The 16,704-nt window shown below is 36.4% G+C and overlaps 1 protein-coding gene across 17 annotated transcripts in view; it reads left to right on the top strand.

Annotated features, from left to right (window-relative positions):
- Positions 1-16,704, top strand: part of MAST4 (microtubule associated serine/threonine kinase family member 4) — a gene marked incomplete at its 5' end in the record, with an annotated part of 545,031 nt that overhangs the window by 432,410 nt on the left and 95,917 nt on the right. For all 17 annotated transcript variants that reach the window (XM_081053918.1, XM_081053916.1, XM_081053917.1 and 14 more), the window contains one exon: positions 1,847-1,935. In XM_081053918.1, the coding sequence (XP_080910044.1) occupies positions 1,847-1,935 (89 nt within the window). The remainder of the gene's footprint in view (positions 1-1,846; positions 1,936-16,704) is intronic.

The raw sequence follows: 16,704 nt of genomic DNA, 5'->3' as shown, positions 1-16,704 counted from the left end.
CTTTGTTATAAATCTAAATTGTTAGCTGTATATTTTGCTTGTTGTGGTAGTATAAGTCATTCTATTTCTTATGAAAATTCAATTTTTTACAATTTTCTTTAAGTCAGCATATTTCACTGATACCCTATTCAAGATGTTCACCAGATTGCTATTTCTGTTGATTCCCATTCCTTATTCATTTGATTTACATATAGAAACATTAATAATTGAATGAGAAAAATATTCATAAGTGATTTAGATCAAATACTAAATATAAAAAAAATACAACTAACCATTTTTTGTGACAGTTATCCCATGTTTCAGTTAATTTGCTCACGTTAACAAATAACTTTGCTGCAATTTCCAGGATATAAATCTGTCGTTTTAATATCTTTTATTAACCGCAACTTGATATATTTCCAATATCTGTATGGAAATGAAAGGAGACATTAATTTGAATTAACACTAAGCACATTATACAGTTTGTTTTAAAACAATCACACAATCTGATTTAATGATTATGAATTTAATAGGTCAAATATTGTTCGTGATCGATGAGTTGATAATATCACAATCCACCTTCAAAATTAAGTATCAAGGGTCTATTCCTATTCAACAACTTCTTTAAGGCTGAATAAACACGATCTTAATTAAACTCACAGATAATGTCGGGATGCTGATTACTCCAGTAAGGAAAATAAAGTGATGCAGCCTGACCTTAAGAAATTATAAATATGGTAATGTTGACAAATGATAATAAGCAGCAAACATCTAAAAGAAAGGATTGGTTTCCAAGTCCATATTGTTGAAATAAATTGGATTTGGTTTTGAAATGTATTACTTGTATTATTTAGAAGTCAGGTGAAAATTCCTGTATCAAGAACCTGCTCTAACAGAGATATACTCTGAGTTAAGAAGACATGGCAGTAAACCTTTAATAGTGGATGAGGGCAGCCCAAGTATAATAGAATGGAATCAGAATGCTCTGAACCCTATTATAGGTGAATTCAATATGGTAACCTCCTAATTTTTATTATCCTTTTCTAACTTCTATGCTGATAATAGGAAATCATATCCACTTCACCGTGAACCAATTTTGCATCCGTCTTATTCTTTGAGGTTTGTGAGAGTTGCTTTGGAATTAGATTAGCCATTTTATAACTTTCTACTAACAGAAACAGGAGCAAGTAGTTGCCTTGTGCCCATACAAGTATGTAGCAATTTATTTCTACTCACTGAGTACCATGATAAAAACAGTGGGTAGTGTCCTTGTGAAAAACGGCCTTCACTGTTATTTTCATACAAACTAATGTCTGTTTTTTTGATTCCAAAATATTTACCTAAATAAAGAATTTGAATGCAGTATACAAGATGAAAAATGAATGAGTAGTGAAATACATTTATCTTAGGCATCAGCTGTTCTATTGACAAAAGACACAAATATGGAATTTGTCTAAATAATTAGATTTTTAATTAGTGTATCATTGTAAGATTAATGTCTTTGCGCTTCATTGCATGGAATTTTGTATTAGAAATTTCATGTCAACAAAGGTGCTACCTGTGGTTTGCTGATTGGAATCCTTAATTTATCACTTGTGTGTATGGCACATTACATATTTGCAGTAAAGAGCTGAAAGAAGACATTTGATTATAACTTCACTGGTGGTGAGAAATATTGATGGTGTTGTACTACATGAATACATTATATTTTCTAATATTCAAGAGGCAGCCACCCCTTAAATATTAGTGAGTGCATATCAACTTGCAAACATTTTGGCAATATTATGAGCAGATAGTCTATGCCTCTGTTGAATATATCTGATGCTATGTTCTCTTTTTAAAACTGTTTTTACTTTCCTTTTGACAGTTGCCGGACAAGCAACCGGAAAAGCTTGATAGGCAATGGGCAGTCACCCGCACTGCCTCGACCCCACTCACCTCTCTCGGCTCATGCAGGTAAGTCATTACCCTTTTTTGCGTTTTGTTTTACTTCTTTTTGCTAGTTTTCAAAACAAGCCAGGCGTTTTGAAATTCAGGTGTGTCTTCATAGCTTGTTATTTTGGTTTTCCTGTTGTTTTATCACTAAGTTGTTCTTTCTGATGAGTTGGCCCAAACCCTATCCTTGCTTTCACTGTTTGGACTCTAAAATCAAGAATTCCTTTTTATATAGGGTCCCTTTTCAATGATTTCTTTCTCCATTTCTAAATTTTTGGATGATGCAAGACATAGTTCTATGTTAGGATTATCTTTAGAAAATGCACATATTGTATTGGTTCACATGAAGAGGATAAGTGTTAAGAACTGTAGGGGAGGAAAAATACCTTTTTCCTCTACCTTTCTAACTTCTCCACTGGGAACCCAGTAACCAGAGACAGATTAGCAAAAGAAAAGCATACCAATTTATTTAATATAAGTTTTATGTGACATAGGAGCCGTCATAAGGAAGTGAAGACCCAAAGAAACAGTTAAACCTGAGTGTTTTTAAGCTAGTTTTTGATGAAGCGTGGAAAGTTGTACAAGATGTGATAGGGCAAAGGTGAGCTAACTCTTGTAAACTGGGGGAAACTTGTTCTTTCAGATTCCTTCGTGTCCCTTGTGTTTAGAGATAAGGATGCTTCTTTCCTCCAGGTATAGGGAGAGTACCTGTCACATGAGGGTTTTATGATCTGCTTTAGGGACAGGTCAAAAAGTTCGTCCCGCATATACCATTTTCACATTCCTTTAACATAAAATACTCAGTGTACCAGGATGATGTATTTTGGGGTTGCATGTGCTACACTCCATCAGAACTATTTAGTACAATTTTTCGCAATTGAACTCATCTCTCATATATATATATAAATTAGCTATTACAAACAGTGAGCAGTCTAGAATATGTCTTTTCTTGTATGTGTGCACAAGTTTATCTAAAGTTTTATCTGTCAGTGGCGTGTATAATTATCTATTTCATATATAACCATTGTAGGGACAATCAAGATACACGAGATGTGGCCCTTGGCCTCAAGAACTAAATCTAAGGAAGGTAGAGCCATATTACAAAAACTGTGCAATGAAGACTGTTTTCTATGGTGTGTGTGTGTGTGTGTGTATTTTAAAGTTCCATCCTAAATGGTGCAAAGAAGAAGTTAATTCCAATCAGGAAAGTCTGGGAGAGTTTGAAGGAGCTAGTTGCTCAAGATGTTGAAAGATGGGCAGACTTTGGCAGGTAGTTGTGTGATGAGAGAAAGGGATTCCCAGTGTGTGGATAGAGCTTGGGATGTGTATACTTGATGGTAAGAAAACATAAAGGTGGAAAGAGAATTGAAAGTCAAGGAGTGGAAGGAATTTTGACTTTGAGTGCCTTTCAAGGATTTTGAGGAAGATCTGTGTTTTAGGAAGATGTCTTCAGGACTGTGAATGATAATGGGTTGAAAGAATGAACATTTAAGCTCCACCTCTACTGTAAACCCTAACTTAACACGGATGGATTTCAGATGGTGTTGATTTCATATTTGAAAGTAGGGCTCTGACTCTCCCCCAGGTGTCCGTGAGGATGGGGGTTGGGGGTTTTCAAGTTGAGAGTGGGAATTATATGTAATGTGTTTGGGGAGAAGAAGGGGAGACAGAGGTAATTGCCCCTTTGGAATAAAATTTTATTTTCTTCATAGAAATAAGTAAAAGATGGTAAAGTTAAAAAGGTAAAAGATAAATTGATAAAATCATGACACTTGTAGCAAGACCACTAAAGTCCAGAAATGCCACCCCCAGGTTAAAATTTAGAGAAACTCTTGAACATATACATGAGAAGACGTGTTCCAGATGCTCATAGCAGCGTTGTGTGTAATTTGAAGCAACCTAAATATCTATCTATCAGTGGGAAAATGGAGAACTGAATTGTGGCAGAATCATCTACAGAGCACTGTGTACGTAGAAGAAAATTAACTAGCACTGCACATAACTGGATGAAATTCAAGGATAGTATTTTTCAACAAAAGCAAGTTGCAAACGAATGTTATTTAAACTGTTCATGTAAGGTTAACATACCATATTTACATACAATATTTTGTTTAGGGATACACACACGTGTATATACATAAATATTTATGTATATCTTCATTTATAGTAAGAGTACAAAGGAAAACATGATAATTTTAAAGACCAATTTCATGATAGTAATTACCTCTGAGAAGGTGTGAAGGGGATGTAATTGGAGAGAGGGATAAGCAGTTGATAATATTATATTTCCAAAGCTGTGTGATGAGTATACAGCTATATTATTACCATTCAGACTTTGGAAATTTATATTACATCACTGTCATAGTAGTAATAGCTGACAGGGGATAAAGAAAGGACAAATACGTTACTGAGGGCTGGAATTATATCTTTTTTCATCTTTACATTCCTCCAGCACAGTGCCTGGCAGCATATACTAAGTGTTAAGTGAATGATGAATTCTATTTCTTACATATAATTCAATAGTGATTAAAAAAATTAATCCTACTCCTCTTTATAGTGTTCTGTAGTAATTGCACCACACTTTATATGCCTGTTGATTAGTCTTTTATTGCTGTGATTTTCTTCAGTTCATATTGAGATTAGAGAAAATGTGGTTAAGACTTTAATGATCCTTTTCATATTTTTTTCCTATGTAGTCTTAGCTTGAATTCTTTTCCCTTCAAACATCATTTTAGTATTGCATCACAGGAGTGGGCAGAGAGGAGCCTGTCTTTCAGGTTCTAAGAGTATTTTTCCTTATGTTCGGGCGCCAACAGGTTGTTATTCACTCAGAAGCTGTAGAAATCTGTCAGACTTTTTGTGACAAATGGCATTTATCACAGTCTGATAGATTCCTATTTCTGTATAAAAAGAAGAAAATGTAAATTACATAGAGAACTCGTCCTCATGTCTCGATAATGTGAAATACCTCCTCACTCACCATGCCTCTTACCTTGTCCTTCTTATTGCTGAATCTTCTGTCATGTATTTGATACACAGAATGCCAGGGGAGGGTTCCTAGGTGTCTCCATGAAAACACAAGAAAGAAAAACTGCCATCTCTCAGTGGTTATTGATCCAAAAGATAAAGGTAGACTTTCTAGTTTTCTTAGGTAAGGATGATGTGAGTCAGGCCACTCAATCACTGACACATGAATTTATACCCATCAAATGAATCAGTAGAGATGAGAACATTAATTTTTTTGTGTAGATGTGTCAGGAGTGCTCTTGAGGAAAAAGGAAGGCTGGCAAAGTGTTCTGGAGCTTATCTTCACAAACAAAGTAGTGTTTGTTGAGAGCCAGAGATTCTAAAATAACAGTGAACAGGACAGTCCCAGTAAGGAAAGAAAGGATATCACAGGCTCCTAGTTCCGGGATGATGCTAAGCATGAAATTTAATCCAACAGCCCCAAAAGAGAAGACTAGTACATCTCTCCTAAAATAAACATTTCTGTGTAATAAACAAAATCAAAACAAACAAGTGTGAAAACTGTTTTTACGCATATAACTGACAAACATCTGAATGCCTTAATATACAAAGAGCTTGTTTAAATTGATGTGACAATTGGTGACTGCACCAGGAAAAAAATGGGCAAATGGTTTAAAGGCATGTCACAGAAAAAAATGGCCAAGAAAAACATATGAATTGATCATTCGTTGCAATCATGAGAGAAATGTGAACCAGAATAATGAGACAGTATCATTCGCCTAGCATATTGTCAAATTTTTTAAAAGTTTGAAGAATCCAATGATAGCAAGATATGACGAAGCCGTCCCTCTCCACACAATATACCTGTTGATGTGAATTTGTACAACTATTTTGGTTAGTGGTTTGCAGTATTTAGTATATGTGCTGCCGAAGCGAGCACGGTTTGCAGTATTTAGTATTTCAGCTGCATGTGCCCTTGGGTGCAGCAAATTTATCTGTAGTTTATCTTACTGATATTCTCACAGAATAACAGCAAATATTAAGTCTAACATCGCTTGTAACTAGCAAATGGAAAGGTAAGTTGCTACCATGCTATTATTTAGCATGTTTTACGATAAGGGGCTGATTTGGTACAAAATGATTCAAGCATATCATAATTGCTTGGTTGTTAAGAATGAAGTGAACTTTTATGTTTTGATATTAGAAAGGTGCCTGAGGAAGGTTGTTAAGTGAAGAAATGCATTGTGTAATTTTATGTATGTGTGTGTTTTAGATGGCTTATGCACATAATGCACACTTGTACATTTATTCATATTTATAGGGAAGTTTTGGAAAGAGAAAGGAGAAACTTAGCAGTGTTTATCTTTGGGGAATAAGAAGGGAGGGAAATTAGCATGCAGTGGTTTCATAATAAAATAAGTCTCTAAAGATAAAACCAATAAAGAAAATGAAATAATAACCTGTAAACCTGCAATCATTTTCTATTGCGGTGTAATAAATTACCAAAAATTTAATGGCTTAGAATGATATCTATTTATTAATCTTATAGTTTTATAGGGAAGAAGTCGAGGTAGTCTTGACTAATTTGAGCTCAGGGGTCTCTCAAGGTATCTTAAGGCCAAAATCAAAGAAAAGTAGAAAATCACAAGTTCCTAGTTCCCTGGGAACCCTCACCTAGTTTTTCTTCTCAGCCTATATTATATGGCTACAATCAAAGTGGTAAGGAATGGGCTCTTATCTGGAGACTGGGAAAAAATCTCCTTCTAAACTCATGCAGGTTGTGGACAGATTCAGATCCTTGTAGTTGGAGGACTGAGATCTCCATTTCATCCTGGCTGTCAGCCTGAGGCTTTTCAGCTTCTAGAGGCCTGCAGTTGCACATCCAGTCATTCTCAGGCTGTGCGTCTCTAACTTCTCTTGGCATCAACCAGAGAAAATTCTTCTTTTTAAAGGGCTTATCTGCTTGGGTCAGGCCTACTCCATCTCTGTATGTTAAGGTCAGCTCACTTGGGACTTTAATTACATTTGCAAAATCCCTTCATAGTAGTACCTAATGAGTGTTTGCTTGAATAACTAGGGTACAGGGATCTTGAGGAGACCATATTTCAATTCTGCTTTCCACAATATCACTTCCACATCTTATTTTGATTCAAACGGTAAAAGTACGAGCTCAAAGAATAATATTTAGAGAGGATGAGCCACAGACCAGATGTAGGTAAATAACTGAGACTTACTGACTCCAGTCTTCTAAAGTCCAAAGAGCAAATGTTGTGTTGTTGGCCAAACTACCTAACCTTTTGTGTCTTCAAAAATTATTTTACTAGGAATTTGCAGGTAACTACTTAGATTCATTTATAAGAGGGTTTCTGGAAGGAAAAATACAAAGGAGTCTCTTTCCTATTGAAAAACTCTAGGAATTATTAAAGATAAGAAACACACCTAAAAACGTCCATATAACCTGTTAGGTTAACATCTAGTTGAAAAAACTTTAATAAATTGTATGTAGACATATAAGATTTCCGAAGGATTAGTCACCACTGTATTTGCTTCTGTACTGTTAACCAAGCCCTTCTTCAAAGATATAACTGAGCTAAAGGAAGCAAGTAGATGTGAAAATGATCAGAGAAGTGGAGATTGTATGAAAACAATACAACTCCAAGTAGAAACTTGGAAAACCCCAAAGAGCATTAGGGTAGGCACGTGAGGATTGGGTAACAAAACGAAGTACCCTAAATCCCCCTCTTCAAAATGAATCCCTCTGAACGCATTCACTCATTATCTTCCCTCCTGCCTACCTTCAGCACTGGTTTAACAAACATTACCCAGTGTATAAATTAAGGCAGTTTCCAAGTAGAAACTATGAGACACCATGTATATTTTTTTCAATAAAGTTTTTATGATTTCAGAAAATTGTGAGGACCTTCCTCTTTGGGACTTGTTTTGGACTCTCTTTTTGAGTCGCACATGAAAATTGTCCTTTCCACTTTACAGCTTGCCCTCCTTGCATTTATATGCATTTATGTCAGTTGTCCTCATTTATCAGATGTGACCCTGAGTTGGATGGAGTAAAAGGCAGTGGTTTTGTAGACAGGCATGCTGATGCAAAGAACTGAAAGTTAATAGTCTGGCAATGAAATAGAGATAAGGAAAAAATTAACAAGGTGGACTAATGAATTCAAAGAAGGCAGTATGGGATAAAACAAAGTTAGTAAACATTACATAGTACCAGAGATGTACTTGAGAGTATCCCTGATGTTGGCAAGGGACATAACTTCATAATAATCCATGGCCTTGAGAATGTGAACCCCAAGCTTGGAAGATGCGTAGCTGGGCAGTAAGGGATGTAGTAAAGCTTGAAATGGTTGCCCTAAGTGCCACCCAGGTCCATAATCTGCTTACCAACATCCACAAGACTCTGTGCCTTTGTTAAAATGTGGTAAAATCTCACAAGAAATTTTGCAGGCTGTGTTCACATGACTCTGATCTTCAAGGCTGATATGGTTAAAAATTAAATGGGATTTTCTGATTGTAATAGTAAAGCCAAGAGTTTGTAGAAAATATGAGAAATTACCTGGAAAATATAAATCCCCTATAAACTCACTACCCAGAGATAACCCCTTTTATCATTTTATTGTATCTCTTGTCTTTTTTCCCCTATATGCATTGTGTGTGTATGTATGTATGTATGTATGTATGTATGTGTCTATACGTCTATACGTATGACTGAAATGCATATGTTGAAACATTTTATTTTACTTCACCCTTACCAACACTAACGTTATAGTTTATCAGGTTTCATCAATATAGGCCAACCATAATATAGCATTTTTTCTAGTTTTATCAAGATATAATTGACATACAGCATTGCATTAGTGTAACATGTACAATATAATAATTTGATATATGTATATAATGCGAAATGATTGCCACAATAAGTTTGGGTAACATTCATCACTTCACATAGTTACATATTTTATTTCTTGTGATAAGAACATTTAAGATTTACTTTTTAAGCAACTTTCAAATTCTAATTCAGTATTATTAACTATAGTCACCGTGCTGTACATTACATCCCCAGAACTTATTTACCTTATAACTGGAAGTTTGTGCCTTTTGACCACTTTCACTCATTTCACCCCCACTTCACCCCCACCTCTGGCAACTACCAGTCTTGTGGTTTTTCATTTCCTCCATTTTGTTGTTCTCTGAATATATAAGTTGTTTTTTTTTAAGATTCCACATATTAGTGATACAGTATTTGTCTTTCTCTGTCTGACTTATTTCACTCAGCATAATACCCTCAAGATTCACTCATGTTGTCACAAATGGCGGGATTTCTTTTTTATGGTTGAATAGTATTCCATTGTGTGTATATATACACATATATATATATGTCATATGTATATATCAAATATGTATATGTTTACATACATGTATCAAATAGATATCACATTTGTGTGTATATATACACACACGTGTGTGTGTATATATATCATATATATGTATATGTAGCAAATATATCTCACATATGCTTTATACACTCATCTGTCAATGGACTTCTAGGTTGTTTCCATGTATTGCCTATTGCAAACAATGCTGCAGTGAACATGGGGGTGCAGATATCTTTTTGAGATAGTAGTTTTGTTTCCTTCAGATAAATACCCAGAAGTGGAATTGCTGGGTAATATGGTAATTCTGCTTTTAATTTTTTGAGGAAGCTCCATACTCTTTTCCATAGTGGCTGTACCAATGTACATTTCTACCAACAGTGTGCAAGGGTTCCCTTTTCTCCACATCCTTGTCAGCACTTGTTATCTCTTATCTCTTTGATAATACCCATGTAACATGTGTGAGCTGAATGTCTTAGTGTGTTTAATGTGCACGTTTTATTACTCTTTTGTACTGTCATTGATATACTTTTCTCATTTGCTGTTGGACCTTTTTAATGGTGGTTTTTGATTAACAGAAGTTTTTCTTTAATTTTTTTGTGGTCTAGTTTGTCAGTCTTCTTTCCGATTTCTTCCATTTTTGTTGTCGTTGTGTGTAGTACTTGTAGAGTTTTATTTCATTTTATTAACAAGGCTGGTCTCGCTCTAAGAATCCCTGCTCTAACCTCATTGCTTCTTCTGTCCTTTTTAAGCTTGACAAGTTTAATATCAGTGGCGCATTTCTTTATCTTCTTGTACTCCTTCATATGCTGTATAGGGTGATGGTTTTCCCAAGCAGTGAGTGAGTTTTTGAGCTGCAAAAGTTTTACTGAATTCTACCTAAACTTTATAGACTAGCCTACAAAGTTAAGAAGATAGTAATCACAAAGGGCATTGAAACTGGCGGCCGGGTGACTCAGATGGCTCAGATGGTTAGAGCGCGAGCTCTGAACAGCAGGGTTGCCGGTTCGATTCCCACATGGGCTAGTGAGCTGCACCCTCCACAACTACGTTGAAGACAACGAGCTGCCACTGAGCTTCCGGAGGGGCGGCCAGATGGCTCAGTTGGTTAGAATGCGAGCTCTCAACAACAAGGTTGCCTGTTCAATTCCATGGTGGGCTGTGCCCCCTGCAACTAAAGACTGAAAACGGCAACTGGACTTGGAGCTGAGCTGCGCCTTCCACAACTAGATTGAAGAACAATGACTTGGAGCTGATGGGCCCTGGAGAAACACACTGTTTCCCAATATTCCTCAATAAAAATTAAAAGAAAAAAAAGGCATCAAAACAGTTTTTCTTCACTCCCTAGATGACTAGGGGAGATTATATACTTAACATATTTCTGCTCAGATGTCTCTGGTACTGTCAGGTTTGCATGCAGCACACAGAGGGAAAGCTGTTACTTGTGGAGTTTAGTTTGCTGATGGGAACAACTTAGTCAATAGAAATGAATGATCTTTAGGTATCAGTGAAAGATTTCTCCTTAGACAAGGGGAGACGAGGGATATAGCCCTGAATGAAATAGTGCCTTTGTTTCATTTATTTTGTGACTTTCATTCAAAACTCATTAGCAGGTTTTTCATGTTTGAAATATTTTTTGCCAAACTGTTTAAATCTGCTTTGCAGATCTTTAATAAAAATGTTCATTCAGCAAGGCAGTGACCTCCTTTGGCCTCATAGACAGGTTGGTACAAGACAAATGCTCCCCTTGCTTCTTTGTATTTGAGTAATAGGGCAGAGCAAATTGTGTGCCCACGGAGTCATGGGAAATTGATTGTTAGCCTTAATAGAAATTAAGTGTCTTGATGCCCTATATAACCACGCTGTATTTTTAACGATAGCAGCTTTCTTTTTTTACTCAAGAGGCGAGGAATCTCTGATATGGTTATTCATTGTCATTATTTTTCCCTAATTATAACCAGATCTCAACAAAATCAACTTAAACTTGGTGTTCAGTTCAGAGCTTGAAGTCCTCCTCGTGGAGTTTCATTTTATGTAGGTTAAAGTCTGCTAAATCAAATGGCGAAACTTAGTCAACCTTGGGTAGAACATCACCCGGAAATCATCTGGTTTTATCAAAACCTTAACTGGGCCTGTCACCAGATTTTTTTAGTCTGCTGTGTGTGTCCAAGCTATATGATTTTACAATGCATCTGTTCTGTGATTTCAAGTATTTCATAAATCAGTTTCTCTGAATTATACAAAATACCATCTTTCTTATTCCATGCTGTACTCTGTTTTATTGTTTAGTCCTTAGTCTCACAGGTTTTTTTTTTGTTTGTTTTGTTTTTGGTTTTAAATCTTTTGCCTTTGTGTAATTGCCAATTGTTGGTCTGAGTAATGACATATCTTGCCCTTCCTGCTTAAGGAAATGGATGATAAAATCAGATGGACTGACGTCAGTCAGTGTGTTTTCCTACTTTTTGGTTATATTGCTTTGTGTTGAGTCACCAATTGGGTATATACCAACATCATTAATATTTGTTAATTTTTTCATGAAGATTCATCTGCCCTGTGACCAGCATTTATCATTTTGGTCCTTTGAGAAGACTGCAGTGTTTACATGTAATCTATTCCTAATAATAATTTAATGACTGTCATATTTCCTATTTCCCTCATCTGTAAATGCAGAATTTAATCAGAATGGCCTCTGATTTCATTTTTTAATCTCTCCTTTATTATAAATTAAAGCTTTTGGAAGCTGACTGCTAAACTTAATTTTAAAGCTCCCCTGTGTTAACAAAAGTGGTATTAGTTCTTTAGGTTTTGTTTTGTTTTTTGTTTTAGAACCTAGGTCCCCTGGGCAGCCACTCAGGAAGATTTTACTCCTCCATGCACTGGGACGGACTCTTCATTCCTTTTTTTTTAAAATCATCATTTTGCAATTTTTTTGAGTGTTACTGCATCAACAGCAGATTTTCTCTGGCTTGGTTTGATTGCTAAAGTACCAATTGGATCTTAACTGCATGTTTTCCAATTGACTGTATTTAGTGATAGATCAGATACAGGGTGAGAGAGAGTCGAGCAAAGGTGGCTTCCCAATGTCTTGCTGAGAATATGGACAGGTGGCAAGGGACATTTTCTCAAGATGGAGGAGACAAGAAGAACAGATCTGAGATAATACTTAAGAGTTCATGTTGCCACATATTGGGTTTAAGATGAGACATCTAAGTGACATACATAAACAAGTATTGTTACGTGAGGCTGAAACTCAGAAGTTGAGTTTGTGCTGGTGATGTCAGTTTGGAAGCCATCCATTCATAGATAGTATTTAAAACCTTAGGAGGGGATGAAAGCATTGAAGGAGAGCTTTTGGAATGGGAAGGCAGAACCTGGGGTTAGGGCTACAGTGCCAACATTTAGAGGTTCTGAGAGGACAAATAGCCAGCAAAAAACTAGGAAGCAACAGCATGAGAGGATGGAGGGAAAGAGGAGAATGTAGAGTTTCAGAATCCCAGAGAAGACCTAGGGCTCTCAGAAAAAGGGAGTGGTTAATTATATTATTATCAAATGGATATAGTATATCTGTTTTATTGTTTTGAAAATATGTGACATGTATTATGTCTTCTAAATTTCTGAAAATTTATATTTTTCAAATAGCCTGCCCCCCCCCACCAAAAAGAACAAACCTTTTTTTTAAATCTACTATTTGAGAAATTGGAGCTTGCCTTATGTTTAGGGTTGCTTTTATTCCAAAATACAGTGCTAAATGGTCACCTAGAAAGTAAAAGCGTACCTTTAAAATCCTTGCTCAATCACTTCTCTCCTGACCCTCGAGGTTTTCAGAGTTTGATGCTCTTGGACTGGACAACTTCAGAGGCTGTCACCATGGTGGTGTTGCTGATACATTGGTGCTTCTGGCACACTCGTCACCAGCTTAAACCCAAGTTATCTCTGAACTTGAGTTAGTACTCTTCTGCTGTGTGTAAATACAGACACTCTGCTTCAGCCCGTTAGCTGGCGACAGTGTGTGGATTTATATCACAGAAAAACTAATTGTTCCGCGGAGTAAGAGAACTTGAGGCAGTGGTCCCATTAGCATGGGTATCAGCCAGCTGTCTTCATTAAGTGCCCAGTGCCCTTGATAGAAGACTAGCTATTCAACACAAACAAAATGGGCTTTACCTATTGGGCAACCTGCAAGAGAGGTTTCAAAATCTGTATTTCAAATTCAACTAAGTACGCTAAAAAGCTTTTCCTTGTTTTTTCGTTTTCAAAGAATCTTTTTTTTTTAACTTTTTATTTATTTTAAGTTGTTTTTCCAGGACCCATCAGCTCCAAGTCAAGTAGTTGTTTCAATCTAGTTGTGGAGGGCGCAGCTCGCAGCAGCCCATGTGGGGATTGAACCAGCAACCCTGTTTTTAACAACACCACGCTCTAACCAACTGAGCTAACCGGCCGCCCCTAAAGAGCTTTTTGTTAATGATCATGTACAGCAATGCCCTCTCTGTCTGTGAACTTACTCTGGCATAATTACAATATCAGCTTTAATGACACTTTCACGCAGATTTTTGTATTTACTGTGAGTCCTCTACGAAAGCCATGCAAATTGCACGCTTTTCAAGTTCTAAGCTTTTATGTTAGGAGTAACAGTGGGTAAATTACAGAGCTTGTCATAATATGTGACGGTGTACATACACTGTGGTAAAACCATCACAAGTTCAAAGGGCTCAGCTGGGGGAAGAGCAGCCCATGAACACTCTGCTTCGGAGTTGATAGCAGAGTTTGGTTTCCCTGGACTAGTGAGGAGAGAGGCGGATAAAATTTAGAGGAGTATACATACCGGAAAATTCATGCAGTTTAGGCAGAAGAGATGAGATTTGCTTTTAAAAAGAAAGTGAAATATTTTACGTTTTTAAAACCTGTCTTTAAAACCCCCTTTTCCTATTTATAAAAGCTATACGTATTTATTTTAGAAAATTTGGAAAATGCAAGAAAGTATAAAGGAGGATATAAAAATCATCTATATTTTTAGCCACCACTCAAAATTAACTACTTAACATTTGGATATTTGTCTAAATATCTATATGTTACGTTTTTACATCTATTATAATATTTATAACATGGGTACATAAATTTGTGCATGCAACGCTAAATTTATGTATATACATACATTTGTATATACATATGTAAGTATTGGATCATAGCTATAATTTTGTCTAGATCTTTTGATATTATTTTGAGATTATTACATGACGTCAAATATCTTTCTTCCTCAAATACGTGGTTTTAATGAGTACAAAATATTCCATTTCATAAGTGTGCCATAGTTATTTTCCTCTAGTGAATATTTTGGCTGTTGCCAGTTTTTTATGCTTATAGGTAATGTTGTGGTAAATAGTATTATACATAATACTTTGTGATTAACTCTAATTAGTTTCTCAGCTTAATCTGGGAAGGTATTCTTTAAAGTACTAGCTTTCTATTGTCTTGTATTTGTATTGCTGGGCTGTCCATTGTTGTCTGGCTTAGATTTTTGAGGCCCTGAGAGTCAGAGATTGGGTCCACAGGAAGTGTTCTTTAATGCTTGCTGCAAATGACATTTAATAAGCATCAAGAATGTGTTGTGTGGGCACCAAAATAACTGTACATGTATCTAAGTACATCTCAAGTGTGTCCTTGCTAGGTGAAACAATAGCTAGTCTTATTAAACTTCCAGGAACTTTGAACCCAGTGACATCATGGTGACCTGGTGAAGTTAGTGAGGTAAATGAGCAAGGAACTATTACAGAAAGTGGCAGAGCTGCTCACAGTTCACAGTGTGTGGAGGACTAGACTCTGGTCTAAAAACCTCCAGCTTTCATGTAACTCAGTAACTCTGCAACCTGAGCCCTGTTAAATTTGAGATCTCTTTAACAACTGATAAAGTATTAACTGGCATATATAATAACACTGGACCTCCGGATAAAGACACAGATTTTAGCTCACCTCTGCCATGTGTCAGCCGTGCTACTTTGGGTGAGTCACTGTCTAGGTCCCAACCGCCTTATCTATAAAATGGAACTAATAGAACTTGCCCTCGGAACCTCATATGAATGATTAAATGTGACAGTACTTGCAATATTACATAGTGCCAAACAGTGGGAGGCTTTAAGAAATTACTAATGTATTATCATAACCAATCTGAATTCATAATGTGGTTAAAATGATAGGACACCGTACTGTGTAAATATGAAGCAAATTGGAACGCAGGCTCCTTGGAGTCTCCAAGTGGGTGCTGCCAGTGGAATGCGGTATCCTTGTAACAGTCTCTGCTGGGACACATTTGTCGTAGTCTGTGATAGTTTCATTTTGGCATACCAGCCTTGGGAGGTCCCGTAGCTCGTGTACTTACTCTGGCTTAGAGCTGATTTGGGAAATGGACAGAATTAAAAAAAAAATAAAAAAAGTCAATGCCAGAGGATCAGAACCATACAGTGCCAGAGGGGCTGCCCCGGGGATAGAGAGTAGGAAGGGTGATTTGGGAGTGGGGTCTACAGCGCCCCCGTCCACCTTTGCTTCAGCCAGAGACGATCAATCTTTGCCACATTTGGGGCTAGAGAGTAATCCTTTGCTTGAGCTAAAGATGAAGATCAGAGCCAGGTCCGGAATCCTGCTTACTGGTCACTGCCTCCTTCTCAGCGACGCTCTGGAATCTGGCCTTGAAGCCCAGCCAGACAATCAGCTCTAATGCGTCTTTTGGAGCAAAAATTAACATAAGACCCAGTATTATATTATATTATATTATACCCGGTATTATATTATATTATGCTATATTATGTTATGTATTAGACTCGGTCTTATAGTAAAATAAGAGCGGGTCTTATATTAATTTTTGCTCCAAAAGACACATTAGAGCTGATTGTCTGACTTGGTCTTACTTTCGGGGAAACACGGTAGCTTTACAGGCATTGTGTTGTTATAGTTATCGTTTGTGGTGCGTTTTAAGGACAGAGAAAAATTCCAGATTATTTTAGGAGTGAACTATGGCACTGTGATACTTTAAAAGAGTAACTGGTAGTCAGGAAATAAGCAGGATAATAGAATACTAACAAGTGCTCACGTGACTACATTAGGTCAAGGATGGTCAGCATGAAGCGGCACCTACCTTGTAAACAAGTGGGACTATGTTCATCTTTTTTCCTTAGATATAAAGAAGTTACATTTTGGGTTAATATTTTTAAAGTTTTATGGTGGTCTCTTATCAGTCATGTATGACTTTGAACAATTCTCTTATCTTCACTTGGCTTTAATTTCCTGTCCTGTTAAAGAAGGAGATTGTATTACATGCCTTTTTCTAATACTGTTTTTAAAATATTTCTTCTAAGGCTATATGACTCTTTATTTCTAGTTTTATTTTGTTTTAAAGGAGTCCTTTCCACTCTGTGTTCTCAGGAGTAATTCATATTGGCTTTGT

This window comes from Rhinolophus hipposideros (assembly GCF_964194185.1).
Source record: "Rhinolophus hipposideros genome assembly, chromosome: 7".
In the NCBI taxonomy this organism is placed as follows: Eukaryota; Metazoa; Chordata; class Mammalia; order Chiroptera; family Rhinolophidae; genus Rhinolophus; species Rhinolophus hipposideros.
Note: the sequence above shows the minus strand (reverse complement) of the source record. Positions and strands in the feature narration are given on the sequence as shown.